At 47.5% G+C, this 12246-nt stretch overlaps 1 protein-coding gene across 1 annotated transcript; it reads left to right on the top strand.

Annotated features, from left to right (window-relative positions):
* The first annotated feature begins 508 nt into the window (after window positions 1–508).
* GOT1 (glutamic-oxaloacetic transaminase 1) lies at window positions 509–7974 on the top strand. The gene is made up of 9 exons (XM_075258035.1): window positions 509–702; window positions 2069–2250; window positions 2673–2796; window positions 4594–4706; window positions 5118–5222; window positions 5831–5981; window positions 6373–6538; window positions 6630–6772; window positions 7149–7974. Exons 1-9 carry the CDS (start codon window positions 588–590, stop codon window positions 7286–7288), a joined length of 1239 nt encoding a protein of 412 aa, XP_075114136.1. The 5' UTR covers window positions 509–587; the 3' UTR covers window positions 7289–7974.
* The last annotated feature ends 4272 nt before the right edge of the window (window positions 7975–12246 follow it).

Genomic DNA, 12246 nt, shown 5'->3' with positions numbered 1-12246 from the left:
GCTTCCACTTTTATAGGAGTCATTGCTAAAACCAATGGAAGAATTTATAGTCAGAAGTGACAGAACTCTCACAGGATCCATCACTGACTCGTCCAGGAGTTACAGGAGATTTAGGAAGGAGTCGTAGTCGGGACATCGGGCTGTACTGCACATCCAGTAACTGAAGGGGTTAATAGGTCCCTTCCTTGTGATCTGATTGGTTAGTGACCTGACCCCTCCCATTCAGTGACTGCAGCTCTTACAGGCCCCGCCCCCCGCTCCTCTCTGTACTAGGGGCCCTCACACACTTCCGTACGTTGCTATGGGATACCAGAGCTTCTGCGTCCAATAGGCAGCTCTGTTAGAAATCAGTCCCAGTCTAACCAGCCAATAGCGACTCAGCACACTCCTGGCCATATCCCGCTCTGTGATTGGTCGCTTTTGCCCCATCACAGGGGGGCGTGGCGCACAGAGCTGCAATGTGATAGGCGTTGTCATCTTGTAGCGCTCTGATTGGCTGCCCATGTCCCCGCCCCCTCCTGGTAAGCCGGTGAAGGTGAAGGTGATCGCTCAGTGCTGGGCTCTGCTGACCGGACCCGCTTGTCGCCATGGCTTCCTCCATCTTCTCCTCGGTTCCTCAGGCTCCTCCCGTCGCCGTCTTTAAGCTCACGGCTGACTTCCGTGCAGACAGCGACTCTCGCAAGGTCAACCTGGGAGTGGGAGGTGAGTGGGGGGAGGGGGATGGCGGACAAGGCATGCTGGGATATGTAGTTCTACAGTCACTGCAAGTGCTCAGATCTAGTCCTGTCCTCAGCATGCAATACTGCAGCCTTAAAGGGGATGTGGAGGTCATTTAAAGGGGGTGTCCATTTTCCCAGCAGCTGCTGCCCCCAGTTCTGGCCGGGGGTGGGGTGACCGCTGCCCCTCTGAGGGGTGACAGAGGGATTGCACTTAACCCTTTGCTTACAATAAGTGAATGTTCCTGTGTCCGTCACGTGTGTATCCTGGAGCTGCAGTACATTAAACGAGTATTTGGGGATAATTGAAAAATTCTCTGGGGTCTAGGAGTGGGGTAAGATAATAAGAGCAGTGACCGTCCCATCCCCCAGTCTGTGGTTTGGGTAGTGTTCCAATGCCCCCCCCCCCCCCTGCTGATCTTCTTTTTACTGCCTGGTTTGTTCCTTTAAATCTGTGTGTGTGTCTGGGGCGATGATCACGTGTGTAGTATGTGCTGAGCCAGCAGCCGCCCGGATGGGACAGTCCGGCCTCAGCACGAAATACTGCTGTACATCCTGTCCACCATGTCAGGACTCGAGATCAAAGATGGCTAATGCCCTCTGATCCAGACACAATCCAGGCTTTACAGCACACGGTGCAGTGAGTAAGAGCACCGATCACCCATCTGTAGGCCTGTTAGGTAGATGTGCAGAGCTGGAGTAACTTTGCAGATAGTCCCTGTGACCTCGCGCTGCACATCTGCACAGAGACACTGCCGGCCATACTGTAAAGACTTGGATAAGAGGAAAACAAATCTGATCTTGGCTTTAACCCCTTAGATGTCCTTTGTTCTCCTTGAGACCTGGCATAGGCTGATGGGTTTTATGTTCAGAGCTCAGGGCAGGAGTGATGGCTACATCTGCACCCCCTAATCTCTCCGTAATGCTGTTGTGGACCTCTGAGGCGCTTGTACACATTGGTCAGGAATAGAGATGAGCGAACACTGTTCGGATCAGCCGGTCTGAACAGCACGCACCCATAGAAATGAATAGAAGCAGCTGGCACGTACACTTTGCAGAATAAGGACTAGTGATCCTAGCGCCTGCGCACACCATGGTAGTAGCAGACACGCCGCCACCGCCCCTCTTATAGCCTGTATACCTGGGGTTATGATGTTTTTGCCTGGGTACGAGTTGTGTAATCTCATCCAAGGCTGTGCGGTCACACTTTGTGTACTTTGGATCAGGCCGGTCATAGATCTGATCTTTGATCATTGGGACACTGGGTAACTTGTTTTTTTGGTGAGGTCCTAGTTGTATAGTATTAGAATATACATATATACTGTAACTGTGTGATGTCTTTACCTCTGCAGCCTACCGCACCGATGACTCCCAGCCCTGGGTCCTGCCAGTGGTGAAGAAGGTGGAGCAGAAGATCGCCAACGACCACTCACTAAATCATGAGTACCTGCCCATCCTCGGGCTGCCGGAGTTCCGTGCCAACGCCTCTAGGATTGCCCTGGGTGACGACAGTCCAGCCTTTAAAGAGGAGCGGGTATCTAGATTTAGTTTAATACTTGTTACTACTATACAGCATAATGGCACATAGATAGCTTCAGGTCACATGACTGCCCCCGCTCTGTGTGATGGCGACATTACACAACCAGTACGCTGGCAGAAGAGGCCGAGCATAGAGACTATTGCCCCCTGCTGCACAAATTAAGAATTGGGGTGGTGGGTGACATGCATATATATCACCAGTGCAGGGCATCCATTCCTTTCTCATATACTCCCATTCCTCATCATTCTGTCCCCTTTCAATGGTCGACCAAGGTGCGCAGATTTTTGGGAATTTGGGTAGACTTGGCCTATTACATGGATGTGTGCTTTCTGACACAAGGACCCTCTGACTTGTAGATATCTGTCCATATCCGTTGTTTCTAATGTCTGCCCCTCTTTGTATTGTTTTTTATTAAGGTAGGAGGTGTCCAGTCACTCGGCGGTACCGGGGCGCTCCGCATTGGAGCAGAGTTTTTAAGGCGCTGGTACAACGGAACCAATAACACAGCGACCCCCATCTACATCTCTGCTCCTTCTTGGGGTGAGGCCATGTTGTATTTTTCTATATATCGCTAAGACTGCGTTCACACCTGCATTGTTCCATCCTCCTTTTCAGATTTGTATCAATCTGTGTAAACAATGTCTATAAAATTATCGCTAATGCTACGGCTTCCATATGACACATTGAATGGCTACAGCAATAGTTAGGGTGTTACCCCGACACCTGTCATGCTGCTTTTCTCCACTAGGCCTGTTCTTGGCGGTGGTGGTAGTCGTAGTCAGACACACACATCTCATCTCATATATATATATATATATATATATATATATATATATATATATATATATATATATATATATGTATATATGTATATATATATATACACACATCTTATTGTAATACTAATGTTAAATTGCAACTGTACTGAAGCTTTTTCTCTGAAACTGGTCTAGTGATTTCTTAAAGGGATGGTCTGAAGAAAAAAAAGTTGGGGCAAAGGAAGGATGTGGTATAAAATCACAAACATTTCGTACCTGTCTTGTCAAACCCACCGCCGCTCCAGGACTCCCCACCAGTGTTCACCTGGCAGCAGCGATGACGTCACATTAATATGTGACCACTGTTATGTGATTTGCTGCAGTGGTCACCTATTGTCAGTGTGATGTCATTGCTGCAGCGGTCGCCTATTGTCAGTGTGATGTCATTGCTGCAGTGGTCACCTATTGTCAGTGTGATGTCATTGCTGCAGCGGTCGCCTATTGTCAGTGTGATGTCATTGCTGCAGCGGTCGCCTGTTGTCAGTGTGATGTCATTGCTGCAGTGGTCGCCTGTTGTCAGTGTGATGTCATTGCTGCAGCGGTCGCCTGTTGTCAGTGTGATGTCATTGCTGCAGCGGTCGCCTGTTGTCAGTGTGATGTCATTGCTGCAGCGGTCGCCTGTTGTCAGTGTGATGTCATTGCTGCAGCGGTCGCCTGTTGTCAGTGTGATGTCATTGCTGCAGCGGTCGCCTGTTGTCAGTGTGATGTCATTGCTGCAGCGGTCGCCTGTTGTCAGTGTGATGTCATTGCTGCAGCGGTCGCCTGTTGTCAGTGTGATGTCATTGCTGCAGCGGTCGCCTGTTGTCAGTGTGATGTCATTGCTGCAGCGGTCGCCTATTGTCAGTGTGATGTCATTGCTGCAGCGGTCGCCTGTTGTCAGTGTGATGTCATTGCTGCAGCGGTCGCCTATTGTCAGTGTGATGTCATTGCTGCAGCGGTCGCCTATTGTCAGTGTGATGTCATTGCTGCAGCGGTCGCCTATTGTCAGTGTGATGTCATTGCTGCAGCGGTCGCCTATTGTCAGTGTGATGTCATTGCTGCAGGCAGGTAACAAGTACTAGAGGGGAGCTCTGGATCAGCAGGGGGTTTGACAGGTAAGTCAGGCTTATTTTACTTTTCATGTCCCCTGGCACTGGTGAGATTATATAGCATTATATACTGTAGCACTAGAGAGATCAGCTTTGCCGATATGCAGCATGGTGCCAGAGATCTCCCTTTCAGCACCAATGTCTCTCTGTTGTGAGAAGGACAGGGTTTACAGCCTAGCGTCATGCTGAGCCTTGTACGGTCAGGGGCGATGGTCCTTACTGCTCACCCATTACACTGAGCAGTGAGGCCGCCCTTCTGATAGTCAAGGCATTTTGGTGTTGAAATGACCGGCACTGCTATATCTGACACCGGGGCACATACTGACAAAGAATATAGTATCGCTGATACCAGAGAGCCTGATAGTCCCTCTTTAATGATCACTGAGGATTCTCTTTGCTATAAACCTTGTCCATTTCATTTCTGGGTACAGAGAACCACAACGCAGTATTTATAGACGCCGGCTTTAAGGACATCAGAAGTTACCGTTACTGGGATGCTGCGAAGCGAGGACTGGACCTGAAGGGATTCCTGGAAGATTTAGAGGTTAGTGTGGGGCTTTTTCGTGAAGAATATGGAGATTACTTACTAATGTACTGTCTGGAGTTGTGATGTCCCTGCACGTCTTATATGCTCCAGGTTATAAGACTGACCACATAGTCATCTCCATCATAGTCATCTCCATCATAGTCATCTCCATCATAGTCATCTCCATCATAGTCATCTCCATCATAGTCATCTATATGACACGTAATCTGCCACTTATGGGACATCCTGGGATCAGCTTACTTTATCCATAAGAACACAAGCCCTTCACTTGTATGACTTGGCTCAGCTCACATGTATACTGGTATCTGACCGGGATGGCACGACTATAGAAATGACAGAAAGCAGTACTGTGTATATGAATGTGTACAGTCTGGCCATAGCTTTATGTGTGATGTATTTTCTCTCCAGAACGCTCCGGAGCACTCCATCTTTGTTCTGCATGCCTGTGCACACAATCCTACTGGAACAGACCCCACCCAGGACGAGTGGAAGCAGATTGCTGATGTCATGAAGGTACGTCCGGGGTCCGCTACATGTATGTGGAGGACTGTGGGATCTGTCATGTCACATCTCTTATACATCTCTGATATACTGTATAGGGTCTCATGCACACAACTGTAATTTTATACATACATTTCAATGGGCCGAATTGAAGATCCGCAAAATATGGAGCCGGTCCTGTACCTGTCCGTATAGAGCAACTGGAGACAGAAAACACTACAGAAAAGCAGAACTAAAGTGAGGGCAGATTTTTCCTCGGAATTTGGGAAAAAGAGGAAAAACAAGAAAACTTAAATCCTGACTCCACCGTTGCACCATTTCTCTCTTCTTCATTACCATACATGAATTGGATAACTAGGTATTGTCATTTCCATAGTGTTGTGTCCCTATAGACTCCATACTGTCAGCTCTGGTTGGGAAGTGTCATGGGGTAAGGGCCTGTCACAAGGAGACATTTCATCCATGTTTCCAAGAGGAGTAACAGAGGAACAATTTAAAGAAATGCTACAGAAGAGTGTGGAGTGTTTCTATGGGGAATGCCAATATTTGCTCCAGCTGCTGTCCTAGGACTGACGCTGATGGCGCTCTCTCATCTTCTGCATCTTCCTATCTTCTTTTAGAGACGTCTCCTCTTTGCATTCTTCGACTCTGCCTATCAAGGATTTGCCTCTGGAAATCTAGACAAGGACGCCTGGGCGGTGCGCTACTTTGTTGCTCAGGGTTTTGAGCTGTTCTGTGCTCAGTCGTTCTCCAAGAACTTTGGTCTATACAGTGAGTATTGGAGCTGCCTGTTATATAGTCACAGAACTGTGGGGTCCCTACTAATCCTGAGGGGGGGGGGGGGGGGGGGGATGGGTTCACTCAGTCCTTGTTTGTCCGAGTGCCGTCACTGGGCAGGACTATAACCTTGTCATTACAAGGATTGGTGGGGTTTCAGTGGCTTGGATATTGACAACAATGGACCCCCTCCGTCTACCTCACCCTCCACTTGACAAGTATGTAGCATCTTTACCTATGGGCACCCCACAGACAGGTTGGCACTGCCATCTGCACAGGCTTGGACTCTGCACACTGGACTATGACCTGTCTAAAACACTCCTTTTAACCTAATACTTGCCTAATAATTTAACCTGACACAACCCTTTTTGTTTCCCCTTCGTAGATGAGAGGGTTGGAAACTTGACCATTGTGGGCAAAGACAGCGACAATGTCAGCCGTGTCCTATCTCAGATGGAAAAGATTGTGCGCACAACCTGGTCAAATCCTCCTTCACAAGGGGCTCGCATCGTCGCCACCACTTTGACCACCCCTGAACTTTTTGATGAATGGTAAGAAGAAATCCAAAGCTAAAGAGATTAAAGGGGTCTTCTCAGCCCCTGTGAAATGTATAGTATTTTATGTCTAATCTTTGTGTCTTAGGAGGGACAATGTTAAGACTATGGCGGACCGAGTCCTCTGCATGAGAGCTGAGCTGAAATCCAGACTCGAGGCTCTTAAAACCCCTGGAACCTGGAAACACATTGTGGAGCAGATCGGGATGTTCAGCTTTACCGGCCTCAATCGTAAGTAACGTGACTGCAGTCGTGAGCTCGGGGATGTCGTGTCAGGGTACACGGGAGCGGATGGTGCACGAATCCCATCTGTGTCCTCCATGGGCCTATACACTTTGGTCAATGTGGCTGGACTGCAAAACTGAGCTTGTGTCGCCTGGCCTCTTGGTCCCCATATAGGTCCATGAACATCGTGGTTGTGTATATGGCGACATAAAGATGCTCATAGGAAAAAGAAATCCACCGGTCACTACCTGCAGGGGATCATAACCTGCTCTTAATTGTTTGATCTCGATCCTTGCCCGTTTTCAACTGGGGTGTATAGGGTTAGAGCTGTGATCTGTGACTACACCGGGACTGACCTCACTTTTTTTTTACCTTTTTGCAGCAAAGCAAGTTGAATACCTCATTAAAGAGAAGCACATTTACCTGATGGCGAGCGGGCGCATCAACATGTGCGGGCTGACCACGAAGAACCTGGACTACGTGGCCCAGTCTATATATGAAGCCGTCACTAAGATTCAGTAGGCAGAACCCCAAAACTGCAGCCATTGGTGTCATTAGCATTCTCGTGTGTGACGTCCGGACCTTATGTGTGTGTTTGTGGTTTTTATGTTTTCCCATGGCTTTAATTTGAACAAGGAATTGCAGGGAGAATCTTGTTCCATATATGCAATGTGATGTCTGTCTGAGCAGAGCGGCCAGGGATCCTATACTTGAGTCAGGTATTGTTCCTACCAAACACAAGGCACTTAGTAAATCTTCACGGTGGGTTTGTATGGTAGATTGTATATCCTGCTGTGCATGCTGGGAGATGTAGTATAATACCAGTCTATGGTGCGCACTGTCATTGTGTAACTTCTATATCATCAGTACTGGCCTAACAATATCCACGCCGTATCCTAACAATAGATCATCTGTAGTATATAGGTGGGGGTGTCCCTCATGTGTAGTACTAAGCCATGTTGACAATGATCCTGAAGCCAGTCCAAAGAGCCTTAACCTCACCCCCGCCCTCCTCACACACCAGTGCAAATAAAGGTCTCTTACCTTCCCGCCATCTTGCCATAATTCACTAGTCCTCTCTCTACATCCGGGATCTCGTGCATTACCCAGCCTGTAATACTGTGCAACACAAGAGTCACAATCTGATACCGAAATAGGGTGACATACTGTAATGTCTGAACTGGTGCAATAAATCCCAGTCTATGGTGGACGATGTCTTCTTTATGTAACACTGTATTCTAGAAGGGACATGGACAAGACTGTGCAAGGTGACCTATATTAGGGCCATGTATTCTGTGCTCAGCATTGGGGGTTATTCACTATACATCTGCATTGTAAATTTGGTGTAAGCTCTATGACAATGTCCCGTCACTTGTTCTGACTGGCCATAGATCCTAAAGGTCTCATGAACTGACACTCACCGGATGGTATAGGATAGAGCGGCTGGCACCACCTGCATGGCATTGTAACGTGATGGCATGTCTCTGTAAAGTGACGCCATTGTATCCCCTTCAGCTTTTCACCAGTATTCAGGGGCTCTGTCCCCTATTCTGCTTTTGGGTGGAAACCTGGCAGACCCCATTATAGCCTATGGGATCTGTGGGTGACTATAAGGGGATAGGGTTTCCATTTTTTGGGTCGCCAAGCAGACTCGAAGAATGGAAACCTGGAATGTCACTGAATGTGTAGGATAAAGGGGACACATTGCTGAAATAGGCCTGGCCCCCGTTATCCTAGACACAGGGGCTTCCCAGAGGTCAGACAACCCCTACACCACTCATACAGTAATGCTATATACCAGTCATCTTACACTTGTTTCAGGATGGTGCAAGTAGACTGTTCCAATAACTAGAAGCCGATGTCTCCATGAGTAGTAGTAGAGTAACATGGAGCCATAGACCAGGGCTCTGAGTGTTGAGTAAATGGTGACGTCACCTCCGGCCAGGACTGTCCTTACCTGAAGGTTGTCATGTCACTACAGATGACGGGGCGCTTCCACATACAATTTGTTCTATACCTCGCTGACGTACCAATGGCGGCTTCAAGGAGTGTCCTCTACATACATGGACACTCACCCCTACTTGTAATATTACACACGCGATCTCACAAGCCAATGATCCCAGAAAGACAAATCGGAAAAATATTTTTTCACTTGTTTATTTAAAAATATTAACTTCACAAATTAGGAAATTGTCATTTAGTTTTTTTTGGAACAGCAACATAAATGTGTAGTAATACAGAAGAATACACTTACTGAGGATATTCTGTGCTCCGTGTGACTACATCCATCTAGTAAGCCTCTGCTATACGTGGTGGGTATACGGACAGGTGGAGTAATGACCGAGATTGAAGAGACTATTCAAGCAGCAGCCAGACCAGGCTTTAGATTACCAAGGCCTCATTGTCCTCCATATACACAGAGTGTGACGGACATACCAGAAATATAATCTTAGTATATGGAGGCGCAGTAAGGTCCTGTGTAGAGATGAGTGAACACTGTTCGGATCACAGCACGCTCCCATAGAAATGAATGGAAGCCCCTGTGACGCTGACTTTGCCGGCGTCTGGCGTCACAGGTGCTTCCATTCATTTCTATGGGAGCGTGCTGTTCGGATCGGCTGATCCAAACAGTGTTCGCTCCTCTCTAGTCCTGTGCAATATCTTCTGTCACATCACAAACCTTCCTTGTGTCCCAGTGACAACCCCTCTATTTCCTATAACGTACTCCGAGGGTGATGTGAATCCAGCCTTAGGTTATACAAATCTCCACCATGTGCTGTGTCTATAACCTGCAGTACTCAGTGACATACACTAGGGGTGCTAATCCCACTGTGAGTCAATTATAGCGGCTGGTTACACCTGATTCTACCTTTGTAATGCAAATGCTGAAAGCCGAGGGAGAGCCCACAGCAATTCCTGGAGGTAAAGAATTGTGATTGCAGATGATTTTTGCCCCCGCGGCTTGCAGAGGTCCATGCTGCCGAAACCTGCGGAGGGAAATGTGAGCGGCCCCAGCTGAGAAAGCTTCCCTACATCAGTAAGTCCTACTACTACTACAAGCTTCTATGTTATGGCTGTACTTAAGATGATAGAAGAACTGATAAATGGCACTTCTGTACAATGCAGGTCTGTGGAATTGTATCTAACATCTTAAGAGTTAAACGCCTTGTCTTCTATAACACTTACTGTGGTCACTGTCACTATGGGACACATATACCGGGCTCTTCAGGACACTATTACTTCCTCTGCATAGTAAAACATCTATAAGAAAAAATAGCAGCAAAAACATTTAGCTTTTGGTTTCATGGCTGTCTCCATGTGCTGACACTTCGGGGAGAATGTATAAGACTGGCGATTCTTCCATCAGTCTTTATGGCAGGACTGAGGCGTTGTAGGCCAAACCACCGACCCCTTCATATAGCCGGGGTCAGGCCTGTGTTCGGGGAGTCTGCTTGGGGCTCCTGAATGGACTACCGAACGCATTGACAAGAGGTGAGCAATGAAATCACACGGATCCCCATTATAGTCTATGGGGGCTTGCCAATGCCTTCGGTCGTCCTTTCAGGGGGGTCCCCATGCGGACTCCTCCAAACAGATGTGAACCAGGCGTAAGACTGAGGTTTGTCTTTCTTGTATGCTCACATGTGGCAGGCTGCTTATGTTCTGTCCAAATCTACAAGACAATAAATCAGCAGTGTATTACAGTAGCAGCAAAATGGATGAGAAAATCTCAACCGCACAATACAGAAAAATTGCCATGCAGTGGATGTGAGAGCAGCAGCGTGCAACGTATAGGGTAAAATCCACAGCAAAATCCATATCTGCGGATTCTGGCACCAATACGACGTGGCCTAAGTATCTCCTTCTTTACGGTAGCTTACTTGTGCGGTTTTCCACAGGGAATAAGATCAGCTAAGTACATGCAGCAGGTATGGCTTCTGGTGTGCAGTATGTGAGCCGTGTGAAAAAGTCGGTGTATTCCTTGTACGTTTCTCCCCATTCAATCTACAAGGTATGGCTGACCCTGAGACTGGCCCTAAATCATAGCAGGACTCTGACATTACGCACATTGCAGCGTCCCCACAAGGGGGCGCTCCTGCTAGAAGCCAATGTCCATGAAGCACGTATAACCCGCATGTATTCCTCGCGTTAGGTCTCACATAAGCTATACGTTACATAATATGGCTGATTCTGTCTTGAGGTCATTTCTCTCATGTTGAGTCTCAACATGATGTCTAATAAAACGTTCGCTGTATTGGAAATCTTAAGAACGGATAAAAATAAACTTTGGCTAAACGTTCCTTAATGTCTAATAATGTGCATGCGTTACGAGCGAGCCGTGGAGGAGCGCGCACTATAAAAGTATCATCTATAGAATACAACAGGTTTCTGCTTCTTTTGTGTCTTCCTATCCAAAATATAGAAGTTTCTATTTCCCATCATAAAGTAAGAACATCCGACTTAGAGATCTGAAAATAAAGGATTGGCTCTGGTAATTGTGCCATCAGACAGGACCGGGGGAGGGGGCATGCAGGCGGATCTGAACCCGCTGACGTCAAGGCTTTGTACTAGGATAACTAGAACGTGTCTGCTTTCTCCTAGACGCGTCCGTAGGTTGTGTCTGCTATGGCCGCTCTGCTCCATTCACTTTGATAGAACAAAGATGCCATACCAGATACAATCCATGACACAAGTGTGGCGCTATTTCTCTCTTTATCCTGGTATTTCAGTGTAACACCATACCATGTATATCCACAACTACATACTGCTGCCTAGATAGAGGTCAGAGCCCCGAACCCTCCGCAGGGCTGTCGCCTCTGATGGATTCTCAGCAATGCAATGAACTGCTGTGTAATAATATATCAAACACTATAATGCTTAATTCCTTCCCGCAGCAAAGCCCCTGCTGCCTGTGCACCCGGTATGCTGCCAAATCTTCCAATAAGACTGTGACTTACCCCTCACCCATGGGACTAGTCTTCTGGCTATGGTAAGAAAGTATTTAGCACGTTTGCAAATACAGGAGATTGTGCCGCCTGTATCTGTGCATGCGCTAAACGTGTCAGTGCCTGGATGAAGCAGAAGTGGTGACAGAAGCGAATTATGTGACCGCCACCACCCTGGGAGCTACAGCCGCCGTGTCCACTGTGTACAGGGTGTCCTACGATAGGGAATGAGATATTACATATCAAGTGTATTGCATTTCTACAATTTCATCAGCAAGTGACCAACATAACATTGTCTCTGCCTGTGATGAGGCCCAGGAGTATCCTGCACAATGTATAGTCAGGGTATATACATAGTATACAGAAGGCTCCTGAGCGCCCCCTAGATTTGGCTCTGGGCACAGAGGATGTTTGCTAAGAGCAGGCCGGGGAATTGGAGCTTTGACCACTATAAAGACATATTGAGAGATGAATTGGCGCAGAATTTTGAACTTATTTGGAATATAATGGTGTGCACCTTTCATGTTCTTATGG

Source organism: Leptodactylus fuscus, chromosome 10 (genome assembly GCF_031893055.1).
Source record: "Leptodactylus fuscus isolate aLepFus1 chromosome 10, aLepFus1.hap2, whole genome shotgun sequence".
Lineage (NCBI taxonomy): Eukaryota > Metazoa > Chordata > Amphibia > Anura > Leptodactylidae > Leptodactylus > Leptodactylus fuscus.
This window is presented reverse-complemented; position numbering and strand designations above follow the sequence as displayed.